The sequence below is a fragment of the Macrobrachium rosenbergii genome, chromosome 40 (assembly GCF_040412425.1).
Source record: "Macrobrachium rosenbergii isolate ZJJX-2024 chromosome 40, ASM4041242v1, whole genome shotgun sequence".
NCBI classification, from domain to species: Eukaryota; Metazoa; Arthropoda; class Malacostraca; order Decapoda; family Palaemonidae; genus Macrobrachium; species Macrobrachium rosenbergii.
The window spans coordinates 18,623,783-18,644,707 of record NC_089780.1 but is presented as its reverse complement, the minus strand read 5'-3'; the positions used below and the strand labels follow the sequence as shown (position 1 = coordinate 18,644,707).

Genomic DNA, 20,925 nt, shown 5'->3' with positions numbered 1-20,925 from the left:
ATAGCATATATTCCTTATCTGAGCTCGGGACTGGCGTGAAGGTTATTCCAGTATCACACTAAACAGACACAGTAATTTTCAAACAATTAGCCAAAGTTATCAGCACAATCAAAACAGAATTTCCTCCCACCTATCATCTGCATGGACCTTTGGAGACCTGCATTTTTGAGTAAAGAAGTGCAAGAACAACTGTGCATCACCAACAGAAACAAGGGTGAAATAAGCTCAAAACAGAAGAGAAACACTGAGAAAATGTGCTTCTTGTCAAAAAATCTCCCTAAAAAGTGAGACAATGCCAATTCAAAGGATACAGACTGACATAATTGGCTTTAACATAACCTAGCCCAGAGCAAAGAGGCCTGCCTTGCAGACCTCAAATTTCGAAGGGTAGTCTACTAGCCACAAAACTTTTCATTTCTTTGTTTTTGAAGTCTTGAGAGATATCAATGTCTCTCGTGTACCATTTCATGACCTGGTTTTCCTTGCTGATAACCCTACACAGATATTTGTGTTTTGGGGTTATATAAATAACCGATTAACAAGTCCCAAAGCCTGGAGTTTATCTGCCAACAGGGATTACAGGGACCGGACAGATGCAGGGATCGTGTTCAGGTGTACAAGAAAATTAATGAGGCAGTCAAGGACAAAATGAGAGAGAAAAAGGTGGTATTTAATGAGGAAACTGTAGACAAACTGAAGAAGTACCTAAGGGAGAAGAAAAAAGCCGGATTGGAGTTGCTTCTGTAGCTTTCTGTAGAGAATGCAGTCTTGTGTTACGGAATGACTATTCCGATAAATTGTTGAGTATAGAAAAGAGGTAGATATGGATCTAACCTTGTTTGTGAAGGTAAATGTTAAGGATATAATGAAAATTAAGAACCTGGAGAGCTGAGAGACACCAGGTAATATCCTCAATGGAAAACCAGCCTGTTATGTCTGGATAAGGGAAGGTTCTAGACAATTAAGTGTAAGAAACACTCGCTACTTTGTATAAAATGATTGCAAATTCACGATAAAAATTACAGGGACATAACATTTCCTTAGGAGGATTCTGATAAGGATTTAAGTTAGAAAATAATGCAAATAACAGAAGGAATTATAGAACAACAGTGTGGGTATTTGCATAAGGATAAGAGTGCATAGATCAATGCTTGTTGGTGAAGCTATTATTTGAGACACAGAAAAGGAGAGATGTTATACAGGTGGTGTATATAAAACTAAAGAAACCTTGTGATGAAATTAACAGAGATTTCAGAATACTAGGGGTGTATGGATGCAAGGAATACAAGGCAATTTGTTAGGAGCAAATCAATATTCTTATAATAAAACCTCTGTGATAGAAATTCCTTTGTCGCTATAATGTGGTTCGGATTCCACAATAAGCTGTAGGTCCCGTTGCTAAGTAACCAATTGGTTCTTAGCCACGTAAAATAAGTCTAATCCTTCGGGCCAGCCCTAGGAGAGCTGTTAATCAGCTCAGTGGTCTGGTAAAACTAAGGTATACTTAACTTAACAGTGCAATAGAGGCTCCTAAATATTCGGATGGAGTGATGAGAAGGGACAGGAACAGGATATGCAGGCGCAAGCTCGTCAAGACAAGGGCTCCTAAATAAAGTGACCAGGATGGTGGAAAGAAGTTGCGGAGGCTGATGAATTTAACACCGTGTGTAAGAGGAGAAAACTAGAAAGGGATTGGGATCAAGACTAAAGTTATAAAGGCAGTTAAAGCACTGTGTTTTGTGGTGGTCTGGTCAAATGGAGAGCATGAGGCATAATAGGTTGTTGAAAAGTATCTGGGGGAAGAATGGTCGAGAAACCAATCAAGCACTGACTAAATGAATTGGAAGAGGTTTGGGAATGGGAATGGCTATAATTCCAGGGGGTGCAAGGCAGGGTCCAGTGGTTCATTTCAATATATATTGCCCTCAGTGTCATTGCCCTATTTACAGGATGCGTGGTGCTCTGATCTTGAAGCAATCTCTTTACTTGATTGACAAATGTAACTTAATACAATTACCTGTTTGCCAAATGTAACTTAATACAATTGCCACGAGCAATTTTTTAAATCACATCGCAATTGCTTGGTTAAACTACTTTTAGTCGCACAATCTATAATTGCATTGTATTGCCAAATGCAAAAGCCCATGAGGATGGCCATAGAAATTGTATCACTCAATAATAATAATAATAATAATTATTATTATTATTATTATTATTATTATTATTATTAAGTAATAATAATAATAATAATAATAATAATAATAATAATTAATTTATTATTATTATTATTATTATTATTATTATTATTATTATTATGAACCCTATTCATATGGAACAAGCCCACAGGGGCCACTGACTTGAAATTCACGCTTCCAAAGAATGTAGCTTGCATTTGAAAGAAGTAACAAAAGCTAATAAGAAATACAGAAAGAAGAGATCCGTCATCAGAAAATGAAACAAAATAAATTGAAAAATTAACAAACAAAAAGATAAAAACGAAGTAAATTATAAAATACAAGACACGATAACTTCCACACTGAGCCGATCGCCTGCAGATCCACATATCAGAATTTCAGACGAACGAGAGGACGACCCTAGTGATTATGTAGATCGATTCTCTAGACCCCCTTTCTGGAGATGTTCTTCTTTCCTTAATCTAAACAGGGACAGGGAACGCATACATCATGAGCCTCACGGAACGCCGAGGACATTGGCAATTGCCTCAGGAACGCTCCAGTTCTCGGGCATTGACCTTTTCTTTGCCCGGATGGGCACTTCTCTCAGAATGATACCCCGGATCATACGTCTTCGGTCGTTAGAATACTGTATTACATGTTGCAAGGTACAGATGTTGCATTATTGATGCGCTTGGGTCCAATAATTATTAATTATGACCCTTTTTGAGGGCAGGTAGGATTCTTCTTCCATTACCACTCAATGGGCCTGATCTATAAGGAAATGTACATCAACATGGAAGTATATTTACTTGTTTACTTATTCGTTATCAGTATTTGTTTGTTACTTTTATTACAATATTGCTGCTCTTCGTTTGAGTGCTTTATAAAATGTCAGTAATATTCTGTGAACATTTGGTAGGCGCATAAGGCCTTCTTTTGTTTGTTTATCGTGGACTTGAACACACTGTATTTTAAATAATAATAATAATAATAATAATAATAATAATAATAATAATAATAATAATAATAATAATAATAATAATAATAATAATAATAATAATTTCCAAATATACTCAATTATATAAACGCATCAATACTTTTTAGTTTTCATACAGAGGCATAATTTATGGTCGTGCTCATATTTCAAATAATAATAATAATAATAATAATAATAATAATAATAATAATAATAATAATAATAATAATAATAATTTTTTCCAATTTGTACACAAAGCTATTAACTATAAAGGATATGAGAGATACTGAAATAATTAAAGATAACTTCACACTAATACTTCAATGATATATATTCAGGAAAAATCCAGTCAAGTTTCGTCAGTTCTCGCAAAAGTGACTCTATTTTCCTGCAGATATTTCTTGATAAATTAAACTCTTTGGAAAACATAAATCTTACCGAGACAAATTAGAACTCTAAAATGCTCATTTTGATTAAGGAAAATGTTCTGGTCATGATAATAAAAAAATTATTCAACAAGGGTCAACAACGATCATTCATACAAAATAAAAACATATCTTTTAATTCTAGGTGCCTAAGAGATAAGTTTCAGAAATTCATATATATATATATATATATATATATATATATATATATATATATATATATATATATATATATATATATATATGAATGAGTATGTTACATGTAATGCAAGGAATATAATTATGTACTTGCTTTATAAACAAGTCCTCCAGGCTACGAGAGAGAGACGAAAGTCTTTTTAGCATCAGTAACTCAATCAGAAGAGAGAAATCTACCGTAAGGAACATGTCGAGACATTACGCAACCGCATAATGTCTCCCCCGATAACTCGGTAAAGAGGACACCAGTCCAAAAGATGAATAGAATGAATCCAGATCTCGCGTCCTACATTTCTCCGTCGAAAATGTATTACCGGGAGCATTTGCTGCCCAAACCTGCCCGTGCAATCAGTGTCTGATATCTCCTGAAGCCCTGTGGAATGATAGGGGCTACCTTCTGTTTCTCCTAGAGCTTTTGTGACTCGAAGTCATGTTATGGTCTAGTGATTGTGGGTGTGTTTATATGGCGTACTGGCGGCCTAGTGTCATGTCTGTGCACCGATGCTGAACCTCAGTGACTGCTTGTATTTATTTGTGTTGTTATAACGGTGTTATTAAGCTACGGTTAATGCTGAGATCGTGACTTGGGACTAGATCTACAAGCAAAATTTATCCGAGAAACATTACGAAAAATCAGAATTGATACAAACACGTACAGGATATCACGATTTGCAGTTATGGACAAGAACAGGGTACTTATAGGCGTTAGACTGATGTGCCAATGAACATTTGCCTTCAAAAAGCACGGAAAAGACTCACAAGAGGAAGGACCTGTTAGGACTTCAAATCCTAAACCGTTAAGACTAGAAATCCTAAACCAGTGAGCAGTGACCAAAGATTCCACCGCAAGGAGACCAAAATGTGGCGGTGGAGTTTCGCCTTAATTGTGACCTTTTATTTCGTGTTGCAAGTTCGCTGTCAAGGTAAGAATCGTTACGATGTATTTACTTCGAATCAATAGGCCTAATATATTCACTTAAATGTAACATCGGTTAAGGAGTTCGGAGGAAAACTTAAATTCAGCTTCATCTTAAAATAACTCTCTCTCTCTCTCTCTCTCTCTCTCTCTCTCTCTCTCTCTCTCTCTCTCTCTCTCTCTCTCTCTCTCTCTCTCTCTCTGTATGTATATATATATATATATATATATATATATATATATATATATATATATATATATATATATATATATATATATATATATATATATATATATATATATATATATTATTTTATTCAGTTAATAGTTACATATCAAGATCATGTTTTTTGGGCTTGTTCTATACGAAAGATAAGCGATTCTTCACATATATTCACATTAATAACAGTATCCAAAGGTGAGAAGAAATCGAGAAGTTAAGACTTAATGATAAAGTAAAATAAAAAATAAAACTAGCACATGCATAAGGCAGATGCTTTCATACAATAAAGATGATGCTAATGAACCCAAACGTATATTACGTCAGGTATGAAACCCACATTACTAAATCATTTCAGTTTTTACTTTCGACAAAAAATTTTCGAGGAATAAGTTTATTTATTGACGTTTGTTTAATTTAGCTTTTTTTTTTAGGGGGGAGGGAGAGGAGGATAAACCCCACCGAGACAGGGGAAATTACCGAGATTTTCCAGCTAAGGTTAGAAAACTAGTAAGGGAACAGACTGACTTCCGTGAAATACGACGACGCATTTTCTGCACTACTCTTAATTATTAAAAAAAAAAAAAATGAACGGTATTTTTTAGACAATTATTTAAATATCACTGCAATGCACATTATTACCAGCGCAAGTTACCTCGACATTCCGCTTGTTTTTTATCTATTTATTTTTTTGTGAAACAATTTTTTTGTGAAACATGATTTTTTTTTTATTTTGGAAAAATCTGATTCCTTTTGCGTGAGAATTATTGCACCTGTTTTATCAGTGACTGATTATTAATTAATCATTATAGATACCTGTTGTAGTGTATTATAACCTCCTGTTGGGAATAATCATTTAGATGTGATTATTGCTTAGGAAGAGAGTTAAAAAATACTTCATTATCACTGACCAAGTAGCTCATCAACCAATAATGGTTATTAGGGTTCGTCACGAGTCATTAGTGATTTGAATTACCAATCTGAATCATCAATACATTATTAGAAATCTTGTTTATTGTATTTAACTGTGTATTTTTTTTTTACTTTATCATTTTACAGTCATTGTTGAGATTTAAAATCAAAATTATATTGAGTCAGCAATAACAGTTAAAATCATATACAATTTCTTCATTATTAATAACTATTGAAGTTGTATAATTATTGTTATAATTTCAAAAATCAGTTTTTTCTTACATGATCACAATGAATCATAATTAAATTACTATATTTGTAAATATAACTTATTATATGTCATTAAATTATTGCTAGTTACATATAAGCTATCAGTTATACCAACAATCAATCCTATACTTGTCAAAAGCTATCAGTTATACCAACAATCAATCCTATACTTGTCAAAAGCTATCAGTTATACCAACAATCAATCCTATACTTGTCAAAAGCTATCAGTTATACCAACAATCAATCCTATACTTGTCAAAAGCTATCAGTTATACCAACAATCAATCCTATACTTGTCAAAAGCTATCAGTTATACCAACAATCAATCCTATACTTGTCATAAGCTATCAGTTATACCAACAATCAATCGTATACTTGTCAAAAGCTATCAGTTATAACAACAATCAATCCTATACTTGTCAAAAGCTATCAGTTTTACCAACAATCAATCCTATATTTGTCAAAAGCTATCAGTTATACCAACAATCAATCCTATACTTGTCAAAAACTATCAGTTATACCAACAATCAATCCTATATTTGTCAACCAGAAGGCTGCAGGGACCTGCACACATCCTGCGCAGGATGGGGGGCCTCTGGCGAGTGCAAGAGCAATCCTACATACATGCTGGTCAACTGTCCTGTAACCTGTAACTCCTGCATCCTAGAAGGTAAAAAGGAATTCAGATATGAAATTTGTGTGTCCTGTTATTCTTTAGTAAATATCCTTGGAGATGCTGAAAGTTTATTTTTTTATTTTAACTCTTTAGAAAGTCTTTTTCTAACGTATTTCTCTTTGAGAACTGATATATAAATTTTTCAATTCAATCATATATTTCTTACGCATTTCTCTTTGGGGATTGAAACGAATTTTTCACTTTCGTTAGTCATTTCTCATGCAATAATCTGGATGTTCCTTTTCTGGGGATATAAAACGAAACAGCGGGGTATCCTAAAAATCACCCCCCACCACCCTCACTCTCTCTCCCCCTCTCTGTAAGTTTAAATCATTCTACGTGCGCACGCTTTTGTGTGTGTGTGTGTGTGTGTGTGTGAAAGCTTAAATCATTCTGTGTGTGTGTGTGTGTGTGTATGTGTGTGTGAAAGTTTAAATCATTCTGCGTCTGTGAAGGTTTAATTCACTACCCTTTCTTAGCACATGTATAAATTCGTCCGTTCACGCACTATTTTTTTGAGCAATTAATATTATACAAATTTTTATAGACATTCCTTTACACCTCAACATTCATTCGTCCTTAACTATGTCAAGAACGTTAGTTTACTTAGTTTATGTCTGTTTCCAGCAGTAGTGAATGCCATCGAATGTATATTCCAATATCTACTGAAATACTGTCCCAAGGAAACGGCTGAATCTTTACACCGAATCTACGAGAATCTTTCTACTGGTGCTTCTTTGTTTCCAGATGAGTCGACCTGCATGAACAGAGCAGACAACACATCCTGCGACCTGGCTGCTGCTTTTGGCCTCTGCCTGGTCAATCCTACGTACAATCTGCGCTTCTGCGCAGGATCCTGCCGGCGGTTCATTGACGCTTGTCGAGACCAGGATAACGAGATTCAAGGTAAGGTCCTGTTGTTGTAAAAGATGGTCTATTTTATTGTGGTTTCTTGGGGAGCCGTTTCAGAGGAAAACCCCGTCCACTACTACCACTATTGAGTGAGACGCTTGTCGAGACCGGGATAACGAGATCCAGGGTATGATCCTGCTGTTGTAAAGAGATTGTCTCTTTATTGTGGCTTCTTTTGGGGAGCCGTTTCAAAGGCAAATCCCGTCTACTACTAATACTGTCGAGTGAGTTGAGAAATATATCACGAACAGACCAGTCAGTGATATTTCTAAAGACATTCCTTTTCATTTCAGATCACTCGAAGTGCGACAACAAATTACAAACGATTACTGATCCAGATTTCGGTGAGTGATTTCTAAATATTTTTTTTATTTATTGTTCTCATAAGGGAGGAAGTCTTAAGCAATTTTTTTGTAGTCAAAAAACGCCAATTGATGTAAGTGCCAGTTTGTCAAAGTTCCTTGGAATGATGGAACTTTCTCCATCTGAATTGATAAATTTAATAGATATTTATAGATAGGAAATATTCTCGAGTCTATGTCTACGAATTTCTAAGTTTCGACGTGGCTAAATATATTAAGAACATAATAAAATCTTTGATAGCACTTTTGATGAAGTGTCGGCGTTTATCGGTATTTTACCATCTTAACGTTAAACGTATAGACTCTCTCTCTCTCTCTCTCTACACACACACACACACACACACACATATATATATATATATATATATATATATATATATATATATATATATATATATATATATATATATATATATATACATACATATATATATACATATATATATATATACATACATATATATATACATACATATATATATATATATATATATATATATATATATATATATATATATATATATATATATATACAGGGTGCGGCATAAGTAACGCCCTTTGTTTAAGTGGAACAAAATTAAAGCCTTTTTGATTATCCTTTATTTTTTCGAACATGAATGTATTGCCACAGGTTAATAGATTAATATAATATATTAACAAAAATTAATATAATGCTTATTCGGTTTAATAATGCGGCATAAGTAACGCCATTTTTAATTTTATATCTTATAATGTATATTTTCCTTATTTTCTTTAATTAATTTGCTAAATCTTCATTATTTCTGATATTTTATATAACCATGAGATTAACAAAGGAACAGAGAGTAAAAGAAATTCAGTTCTACTATCAAAACAATAAAAATGGTGCTGAAACAGCAAGATTGTTATCAGCTGAATTTAACATCCCTAGGGTGCAAAGCCGAAATGTCATTTGTTTTTAATCAGGCGCCGTTACACACACACTTAATAAAATACACTGTTCAGATAACTCAGACACATTTACTAAGGAATTGAACAGTTAAAGGATATGAGCGACCATAGTTTACCAAAATATCAATTACGTTACAACAAGAGCGAGAGAGAGAGAGAGAGAGAGAGAGAGAGAGAGAGAGAGAGAGAGAGAGAGAGAGAGAGAGAGAGAGGGAGAGAGAGAGAATGCGCATCTCTGTTCACCAACGCTTTTGGTCTCTGAGTGTGGGCCCATTGTAAGGACGTCTTAGACCCAGCAGGGAACAGCCTGTGGGTGCATGGACAGGTCCCAGACGAGGTTTTTATTTTAAAAACTCTTTAAAATGATAATTAGAGAGGAAGTGGAATTACAGTTAACAATAATATTTATCGTTACATAGTTTCAGAACATGAGAATCTCTAGTTATTATAATAAGAATGGAAAACATCGTTTCATATAAAATTCCTGGATGATGTTAGGCAACTTTCGTAATGGAATTTTCCACCCAACAGTGTTTTGATCGCGTCCCAATGGAATGCATTACTTAAGCAGTTTTGAATATTGACTAACAACCACTCTCTCTCCAGAACAATCAGCCTCTGTCCCTCCTCTCTACACGCCTAGCATACGTCCTCTCTCAAACCATACAGCGTCTCAAGACATACAGCGTTCAATCGCTGTAACCTTACGCTAACTCTGAATACAAAATTACACAGTATACAACAATTCACACATACACACGGGGAGATTACTGCATTATGAAAACCACAGCATAAGAATATATATATATATATATATATATATATATATATATATATATATATATATATATATATATATATATATATATATATATATATATATATATATATATATATATTATTATTAAACTCACGCACTCTTCTAAACTCCGTGTCTTCTTCTCCTTTGCACTTGGCCTAAGTATGCTCTGGGCATGCGTGAGCTTGTGGTCTCACTTCGTCTTTCCCTTCTGATTAGGTCAGCTTGAAAAATTCTTTGCTCTTTTTTTGTACTTTTATCTATTTTGTAATTTTAAAGTGTCATTACTGTTTTTAATTTAGCTTTTAGTTCGAATTAAGAGTTATGTATTTTTAATTTTACAGACCGATGATGTGTTTAAGTAACACGAGACGTTTCTAACAATAATTAAGCAACTTTTTGTTTAATGTCGTCTCCTTTGGACCCCTTCCTGTTGATATATATATATATATATATATATATATATATATATATATATATATATATATATATATATATATATATATATATATATATATATATATACTGTATATATATATATATGCGCTTGCATGTTCTTGGAGACAAACAGTGACCTATCTCCTTTACTTCAGAGTGCGGCGTCATACCTTCACTAGACCGAAGTGGTTTGCCAACCTATCAACCCCACCTTCAGCAACATAGGTCTCCGAAGCGCTTGGCAACTCCCGAAGAAACAACAAACCCAAACAGGAGGAGGAACGAAAACAAAAGACGGAAGAACAACAAGAAAAAAAACAAGCCACGCCCCAACAAGAACGACAGCAACACGAGAAACAATATTGGTAATACGAGAAACAATACGAGTATTCTCGACAACTCTCCCGAGGAGCCCTGTGAATGCCCAGTGCTAAAGCGGCCCGTTGTGCGTAGGCCTCCCAGAAGGAAGAACAACAGTAACAACAACGGGAACAGAAACAACAACAATAACTGTATATGTCCAACAGCAATAGATTTGTCAGAGTTGTTTCCTTCTGAAGTCACGACAGTAACGGTAGGAAATGTTAATAATAAGATCTCAGGCATCAGACAGACTACAACGACAACGACTGCAGCAACAACGACCACAGCAACAACAACAACAGCAACGACCACAGCAACAACGACGACAGCAACAACAACCACAGCAACCACAACGACAACAACAGCAACAACAACAACAGCAACCACAACAACAACAGCCACAACAACCACAGCAACCACAACAACATCAGCAACAACCACAGCCACCACGACCACAGCAACCACAACGACAACAACAGCAACAACAACAACAGCAACAACAACAACAACTGCAACGACAACAACAGCAACCACAGCCACAACCACCACAGCAACCACAACATCATCAGCAACCACCACAGCCACCACGACCACAGCAACCACAACGACAACAACAGCAACAACAACAACAGCAACAACAACCACAGCAACAACCGCAACAACGACAACGGTAGCAACAACTTCGGTATACAAGTACCCGGTGTTCACCGAGATCGAACACATGTTCGGCTTCGTGGCGATGCTCTCGATGCTTCCCGTCATCCTCAGTATTCCCAGGGAGATCACCGGGTCTCCTCCCTCCCCGCCCCTTCCTCCCCCGCCCGGACCTCCGCCCGCGCCCAAGTCGTCCTTAGCTTATCTGGAAGACTTTACTGACGAGTATAATGTTCCAACTGCTCCGTTGGTCTCTGGAAGTAGCCATCAATGGGGTTCTGGAAGTGGCCATCAATTGGTCCCTGGATACAGCCATCAGTGGGTTTATGGAAGCAACACTCAACAGGTCCCTGGAAGTAGCCATCAATGGGTTCATGGAAGTGACCCTCAACAGGTTCCTGGAAGTAGCCATCAATGGGTTCAGGGAAGTGACCCTCAACAGGTTCCTGGAAGTAGCCATCAGTGGGTTCAGGGAAGTGACCCTCAACAGGTTCCTGGAAGTAGCCATCAATGGGTTCAGGGAAGTGACCCTCAACAGGTTCCTGGAAGCAGCCATCAATGGGTTCATGGAAGTGACCCTCAACAGGTTCCTGGAAGCAGCCATCAATGGGTCTCTGGAAGCGACCCTCAACAGGTCCCTGGAAGTAGCCATCAATGGGTTCATGGAAATGACCCTCAACAGGTTCCTGGAAGTAGCCATCAATGGGTTCATGGAAGTGACCCTCAACAGGTCCCTGAAAGTGACCAACAATGGGTCCATGGCAGTAACCAGCAATGGGTCCATGGAAGTAGCAATCCATGGGTTCATGGAAATTACCAGCCATTGGTCCATGGAAGCAACCATCAATGGGTTCATGGAACTGACCAGCCATTGGTACATGGAAGTGACCCTCAACAGGTCCCTGGAACTAACCATCCATGGGTCCATGGAAGCAGCCATCAACTGGCTCCTGGAAATGGCTATCCACCTCATTCTTTTGTGTATCCTTCTCAGCCTCCAGCCCTCCGACGGACATCCTCTTTTAACCGTCGCGTTTCATTTCCTCATCATCACGTTCCAGCTTCTCTGGATTCAGCTCCTTCAGGGAGGAAACACCAAGAGTTCCAGCCTCCTTCGCTTCCAAACTCTGAAACCTCTCCGTCACCTTTGATACCAAACTGCAAGCTTTCCGAATACCTCCAGTTAAGACAGGAACTGGATCAAGTAGTTTACGAGAACACAAGTCAAGAGCTAGGCCCTCGAGTGATTCATCTTTTGGAAAACATAAATTACTGCAGGGTAAGGCAATATTATCTTTTAACATTAACCTTCTAGAGTCCACTAATTCCTTAAGGCGTGTATATTAATCTGTTCTTTATGTTATCTAAGAAATTTAATCATCTACTTTTGCAATTTAAACGTTAACTTCACATTACCGCCAAGCTTACCCAAGGTCAAAGTACAGACTAGGTCATTAATTACCGAGCAGAAGAACCTAGCATTATTATCCACCTATATCCCCCAAAAGTACATCAAATCTACAGAGATCCCTAACCCGGAATTTTATTTTATTGTATACATTTCACAAAACAATTAGGATGACTAGGTACTTGAAACGAATTTCACTGTTACCCTTCAAACTTGGTGTAAGTGAACTAACTTTCTTAATAAGATTTTTGGATGTACTTCATGTCTAACCTTGCTCTCAGTTCACGATATTGTCTTACATGCACCAAATTTAAATGACATTTCTTTATTGAAAGCTTTGTGTTTTACATTTCACTTCAGTTTGGGCTGACAGAGAAGACGAACAACGAAGCTCATTTCGGAAGCAATTCATCCAACGGGGAAACATCGCATATATGGCCCGGATTTGTAAGTTATATTTGTATCTTGCTCAGTCTAAATGCACAAGATTTATGAGGAAAGGACACCTATTTCTGGATAAATCTCAATAAATCTCTTTTATTTGACTATATCCAAGTGCTAAATCCTTTTGATTCCTAAGACTGACTATTGCTTCTTTTTTTTTTTAAGAATTACCCAGCTCTCTTCCTCAGCGAAGCCTATGACCTAGTCGACAGAGTCAGCAATGCGGATCAGAGACCTCAATACAGAGTTGCTTGCGGAGGATCTCTGATCACACCCAACCATATCCTGACAGCTGCTCACTGCTTCATCACCAGGAGGTTTGTATCAGCAGACAATCTTTAATCTAATCGGCCTAAAGAAAACAAAATAAAATGTGCTTCACTCCAGAAGGAAATTATAAATAGCCTTCTTAACTGACAGAAATCACTCGAGTTAGAAAAAAATGTATCGGAAAAATTTCCAGATCTTGGCAATAGAGGGGTGGGATCCATCATCAAACCTTTCTCATACCCAGGTTACACGTCAGGTGAAAAGGAGCTTGAACACTGGGCATAGCTTGCAAGTATGGTTATTAGGGTATTGCGCCCAAATGCAATAACCTGTCCCTTGCCTCCGCTGTTCATTAATTTCCAAATACTAATGAGGGAAGTGGTAGGACACCTACCTCTCTCTCTCTCTCTCTCTCTCTCTCTCTCTCTCTCTCTCTCTCTCTCTCTCTATATATATATATATATATATATATATATATATATATATAATATATATATATATTCAATTAACTGTAGCTAATATATTTCTTACAGAGCTAATTCAGAGTGGACCCAATAATAGTTAATAGTTTGATCCTTTGAATCATGGAGATAAAGGCGAAGCATCCAAATATGAAATTAATACTTCATAACATGAATAGATAAGACCAACATAAACTTTAATAAAATGGTAGAAGAAAACTCGTAGCATATAAAAGAAATGTCTAAGATTTTTAGCAATAGGAAGTATCTGATTGCCCTAAGACAAATTTGACGCAGTCCGAACACCTGAACTCTTGACAGGTTTAATCACATCATCAATCAGAGATGATGGACTGGGAAACAGCAGAGAACATGATTCCTATTCAGCTATGGTCTCAAGGGCAGAGATGAAAATTGAAGAGCATTTTAAGACACTGTAAACAACAGAAGAACGACAATAGGTGAAGGATTGAGCAATTTAAGAGGCAAATTGGTGATGTAGAGACAGTAGAGGAGAACAGAGCCTTACAGCCATCACTAGAATTGGGGGAGCAAATGATACAATGTTATCAATAGTTATTTGGCAGTTTACAGAACGCAATACATCCTTAAGCAGGAAAAATGGCTATGATAGCCCTGTTCCACAAGCTGTCTTGTGCCTTAGTGATATCAAAAGCTCTTGCCTACTTCAAAACTCTAAATGTCTCATGTTTCTAGTCTTGGGTGCCATTTCTGAGCTTTACTGAAAACACAGTACTTTCTTGTAGCAAAATTAACTTTAAATATATTTCCCACAGACCATCCGTCCTTCAAATAGGCCTTCTGACTGGGCATGAGGATCGTACCACCACTAGTATTTATGGCGTCAGGAAGATCTCGCTACACCCAGACTACGATCCGCGGTTCAGATACAACGACCTAGCAGTAAGCTGTAACTTCTACATCATCTGTTAGACTCATATTAAACTACTACTGGTTTCTGTTTTAAACAAGTTGAGAAGATACATCTACTTGATATGTGTTTTGATAACCCTGTAAACGTTATTCTGCTCACTGTTATTCTTATTACTATTGTTTACTTTCAGATAATCGAGGTTGAGCAAGAAGTGAAATTCTCATCAGGAGTCACTCCCTATTGCTTGCCTTCGTACTGGCAGCAGCTCGATGGTCTGGTAGGCACAGAATCAGGATGGGGTTTCCAACCTAATGGTATGTTTCCTAATCCACGATCATCTTAATTTAGTGCTAATACAGCCTACTTTTTTCTAAGTTCTGTACCAAGATGCTAAAACGTACAGAGATAAATTAAATTAGCAGCTTTAAAATATTGGGTGCTATTGTCCGAAGTTCTGTACCTAATCCAAGATCAATGACTGATCAGTTATTGCGAAATTAGGCATTTCAATTTAGCTTCCAATATTGGCTATTTTTATACAAAGTTCTGTACCACGATGCTTAAAAACGTACAAAGACAACGTACTCCTATGTAAGCACCTTTGACGCTTCTATCTCTCATTACAGACACATCGGCCTATCTGGTGAACGCCCGGGTCACTGTTAGACCAACTGAGGAATGTAACAACATTTATAGAAACGACGAAGTGTTTCTGAAGGAATATCCAAAGGGGATTGATTCGACACTACTATGTGCTGGTGGTGTTACCTGGAGGAACCAGTGCAGGGTAAGTCACTCTAGACGAATAAGATAGGTAGGCTATACATAAACTTAGAATAATAGATTGCATAAATAGGAGGCTGTTATAGGCAGGATACAAGCTTTAGCGGTATATGAACATATTAAACGCAATGCAGATTAACAAATTGCATAAAGCAGCACTGCATATGATGGGCACAATTCCTGTGTTCGTGGAAAAATACTACTGCCTAATCTTCTGTGGTATATGTGGTATTGCATGGGTCATTGAACGTAATTTTTTCAGCAATATACAATTACTGAAGAAGCATGAACTTTGCAAGTTTAAGTCCTTTATAACTATTGACAACATGATGATCATATCGCTTATAGTTAATACTATCATTATTTGTAGAAGTAAAATATTAACCCAAGAACACATTGATTTGGAAAAAGCAAAAATTAAAGAAAAAAAAAACCGTTAATCAGCTGAGCACGCTTCCCGAATTGAGTTTATGGTATAAGGCAGCAAATAAAAAAAGTTAAAGTTTTATCAAGCTATCAGATAACCCCAAAAACTTTTCCCCTTATCAGGGAGACGCCGGAGGCCCATTAGTAGCCCAAGGAAGAGATGGCCATCTTCAGGGAATAGGAATCGTCAGCACCACCAGCGGATGTAGATCTTCTCACTACCCGAACGTTTACGCGCGTACTGACGCATTTCTTCCATGGATAGACCGTGTGATCTACGGCGCATGCGCTCGTTCTCCATTCACGATTTCCAGGCATTAATGAACTGTTTTTGTAATGTGTCTGATTCGTCGTAAGCTACTACGGGTGGATGAGTTTAATATACTATAAATAAATGAATGAATGAATGAATAAATATATATATATATATATATATATATATATATATATATATATATATATATATATATATATATATATAAAAAAATAAAATCCACAGAAGGAAACGGAAACACTGGAGTGCTGCGAGGGTTTTCGACACTAGTCCTTTACTTAGTCTGCTAAGTAAAGGACTATTGTCGAAAGGCCTCGCAGCACTCCAGTGTTTCCGTTTCCTTCGTTTTATTTATATATTCATCATGTTCCATATTTTCGTGATTCAGTTATACATATATACATATATATATATATATATATATATATATATATATATATATATATATACACTAAAACGATATTACCTGAGCAATTTCCAAATGTGCTGTTTTTATAAATGCAAGTCACTTGTATTCCAAGTACAATACAAGAATGCGATATGATACGGAAATACTATAGTAAAAATCTAAGTTTTATCCCTTACCACTTACTTGTATGCGTATCTACTAATCTATCTATTTATTTGTATAGTGTCTACTATTTTTTATTTGTGTATTATAGTTCATTCCATGTTCCTATTTTAGCGTGGCAATGGCATTTTTGTCACTGGTCATTTTTTCAACGTGTTTACTTTAAGTTAAAGAATATGCATAAAGGGTCCCTTTAAAATGTAAAGATATTTTAAGCCAAGGATCCCCTCGTGAAATTCACCAAAGTGTCTACAATATTATTAGATATATAATAAAGAATATAAAAAATTATTGATTTTCTCTTACAGCTCCATTGGTTAATGATGTGCTTACCATTTGCAAAATTACTTACTGTCTCTGAATTTTTTTTTTACACTTTTATGTTGCTGGACTTTTTAAAAACCATGGAAGCTTATCCTTACCAATAACTCTTTTGTATAATGTAACGAATATTAAGTTTTACCTAAGTTCAACTAAAGCGTTATAACAGGGGTATATGGTTAAAATAATTCGAGTCAGTGGAATAACGTTAAGGAATGACGAAGATTTCCCAGCTTTCGTATTATTTCAAGTTCACCGCAGGTTCGTCCAACCCTTCACACTATCCCAAGAAAATTAATTTACCCTGAACACATATGGACCCATGAAAAAACACATACAAACACACACTTAAATAGAATTTTTTAAAAATATAAATTGCTTTTAAAACCTCCAATGTCGATAAGGATTTCATCGCATTCAAGAATCATAGTATAAAAATGAATTAAATACCTTGATTGTGATTACAGTTGCCCTTCTATCCACACTCTTGTCACCGATGATATCTTCATTGCCTTTGGGATGGCTGATCTCTTGATTTTAAGCGCCTGAGAAATAGCAAAAAGCACAGTTATATTTCTAGGTAATTTTAGGTCTGCACAAGAATAATCATTGCTACAAGTTTATTGTTACGGTCACGATGAAATTGGTTGAGAGTTATCTCACTCCAGTCTTCCTTCGATAAAAAAAAAAAATTCCAGCTTTACAAACTCCACAATATTCTTCAAATCTCGGATCAAATTTGATATTTAAAGCGCTAATCAAAGTTAGATTGCTTGAAAGTAACCACCTGGAACCTCTGTCCAAGCAAGTTATTTTAGAACGCGGCACATCAAACAATGCTGTAGGTTTCACAAGAAATAAAGCAGCTGGCCTCAGCAAAATATAAATATAAAAAATAATACAGGTACAACACTTGCAAAATGATAATGATATCGTCTATGATAGCATTCTTGCCCGTGAATACCTCCCTATTATTCAATTAAACGTTGCAATCATATACATATAGTAAACCAGCAAATGACAACTCGACCGCTTAACTATGAACCACACTGCTTATTAGAAATGCGCCTAAAACTATGAGACAATGATAGCGCAGAGCCTCCGCTCCTACCCCGCCCTTTTTTATTTTTAATTAAATACAACACCATCTCCCCAGAAAAGCATTTTGGCTTTAGGCAACACAGGAGCGAACAACACGGATTAACACGGGTAAAATTGGGCCATTAACAGCAACACAGAAAAACAAAAAACTACACTGATTGCAGCCCATGATGTTAAGAGAGGCCTACAGTACAAAATACAACTGTCCCACAACTCTATTGATTTTCATGCATTTAATCATAACTTTACTGAAAGCGTGAAAAGCGGAACCCACCTTCAACAAGAAGCCTTATCACTCCAAGGGCGGAGGTGCCTCAAGGAACCTAATTAGGACCTAAAGATTTTCGTGAACGGCCACACCCCACATTTCAATTAAGGTAGCTTACGAATATGTTACAGATCTGTTAATATTTAATACAAACGATATCTCATTTCTAACAATAAATAATTCAGAATGTGAACCTGAAGCACGGCGTTAACATGAGATTAACGAACTGAGCAACCCAAAATAATACAAATATTATACTAAAAATACTAACTTGCAGTTTCATCCACAAACCTACAGTCTTCGCGTCACCGCTACAAATCTGTAGGACTGTCTGCGCAGATTTTGGTAGGCACTTTTCTCAAACCTGGCCTGTTGTTTTGAGGTGCTGTTGTGATGAGCCAGCTGTCGTCTACTTATATGTCGCAAAGTACGATACCTAAGCTCGTCGGAACTAGGTGAACAACATAAAACAATAAACTGAGAATCACTGAAGAATCTCGGCTTAGCAGTGACTTGTCTGATCTTCGCTCACATGCAAACTGCAATATATTCAGGAGCTTCTCACCCTTTTTTCATACTAACTATTGCTGTTATCGGACGACTGGCCCTAACTCCTTTCGCTGGGCTCGAATACAGAAATTACCCATCAAAATTCATCACAAAATGGTTATTACAGTTTTAACCATATTGTTGAAAATGAAACAAAATGATAATCAGTTACCCCACATTGCGTAAAATGACGGGAACTGGATCACTTTACGAAGCAGTCCAAGGAGAACACTTTCAAAAGCAATAGGAGTAGACAAACATCAGACTGAAAACCTAATTGCACTTTATCAAGTGCTACTTGAAAACCTCATGCAATTTCCTAGGGGTCAGCTTCGTTTAGTATTCCTTTGAAATCACCAGCAAACTACTAAAGTAGCCCTTGGAACTCTCTAAAAACCTTAAGACTGCACCAAGATGAAATACTCATGGAAACCCTTTGCAATTCTCTACGGATTCTTTTTACACAAAAGCAATTTCAGCATCAAAACTGTAGGCTACTTGGTTGTCGAATAAGACTAAAGAAGTAGAAACTCATTTTACCGTGTTTTAAAACACTTGTATATTCAGTTTGAACCTCAAACATTGCCTTACCTTCTCTGAGGGCATTCTACGGCGTTAACACAAGAAAATGACGCCTGGGAATGACCAGATTCCTAAAATGTTCCAGTAATGCACTCAAAGCTTTGTGTTCGAGAGCTGATTAGCTTCTATTTCTAAATATTGTTTTCATGAAGCATTTTATCTTTTTAATGGGTTAACTCCACCTCATAAAACTAAAAAGCAGAGAAAATAGTGCACAGTTTCTCTGTTTTTTTTAAAAGAGTGATATATCATTTGCGAAGGAGAGAAAGGGGATTGGGGTGTTCCCGTGTTATTCTGTGTTTGCTGGGGACGTGGGGGTGGGGTGGGAGGTTGTTGGAGGGGGGAAACATTGCTAGGCTGAAGTAGAACCGTCATTGCGGCTTTTGATGAGTCAACTATCCCTTAATAACACCTAGAAACAAACAGATACAAATGCACGTAAGCACGCATGCGCACACGCCCACACACACACACACACACACACACACATACGCTGACAATACGTTCACTGATTGCAAGCAGAAGTCGTCTTCATTTATAGATGGTTTCTAGACAAATAAAAATTATAAATTTTAGAAATACTTCACATAAGACTGAATAGGCCTACAGGTGAATCCAGAAAAAATATATTTAAAAATCTATTTTGTCGTAAATTAGTTTCAAAACAGTATAGTCACTAAATTGTTAATTACCAACCCTGATTTTAAATTATCGTTAAGTTTACGTGGGTAATATAAATATATATATATATATATATATATATATATATATATATATATATATATATATATATATATATATATATATATATATATATATATATATAATATATATATATATATATATATATATATATATATATATATATATATATATATATATATATATATATAAATTTTTCACAAACGATAGTTCGCTAGATTCTCATAAAATTCAATGCTTTCACGACTTGTAAAAAGCACATGTATTAGGCTACATATTTAGTTCGAGTAAGTTATTGCACAAACTAAAGCATTGATTGTATGCAAGTACTTTGTTCATTAACTGATTTTTTTTCATTAAACTGGTCTCATGGGATTTTCCCTGTTACAGATGATCTCTTCACTGAAAGAAGGTACGTAGGCTACTAGCCTCTCTCCACTGTGTAATATTTATTAACGCCAATACGGTTGTTCCCGAACATCCAAGAGAATAAATAAAGTAACCAATACCATTTGAGAATTAAGTGGATTCGAAAACTACACGTTAAACCTTCGTTTTCAGCATTTATCCTCTCTTCTGCCAAATAGACGCGATCTTTGGGAAATTGCCAAACTTAGACGTTTGTGGAGAGATCACGTACTG

At 36.2% G+C, this 20,925-nt stretch overlaps 1 protein-coding gene and 1 long non-coding RNA gene across 2 annotated transcripts in view; one reads left to right on the top strand and one right to left on the bottom strand.

Annotated features, from left to right (window-relative positions):
* Positions 1-17,749, bottom strand: part of LOC136826197 (uncharacterized) — a 39,776-nt gene extending 22,027 nt beyond the window's left edge. The window contains exon 1 of the long non-coding RNA XR_010849537.1: positions 17,532-17,749. This is a non-coding gene — a long non-coding RNA (uncharacterized lncRNA). The remainder of the gene's footprint in view (positions 1-17,531) is intronic.
* Positions 4,092-16,313, top strand: LOC136826194 (uncharacterized). Its single transcript, XM_067083255.1, has 11 exons — positions 4,092-4,699; positions 6,645-6,764; positions 7,518-7,676; positions 7,976-8,026; positions 10,367-12,507; positions 12,997-13,083; positions 13,246-13,397; positions 14,609-14,735; positions 14,897-15,020; positions 15,333-15,493; positions 16,039-16,313. Exons 1-11 carry the CDS (start codon positions 4,636-4,638, stop codon positions 16,234-16,236), a joined length of 3,384 nt encoding a protein of 1,127 aa, XP_066939356.1. The 5' UTR covers positions 4,092-4,635; the 3' UTR covers positions 16,237-16,313.
* Positions 17,750-20,925: the final 3,176 nt, after the last annotated feature.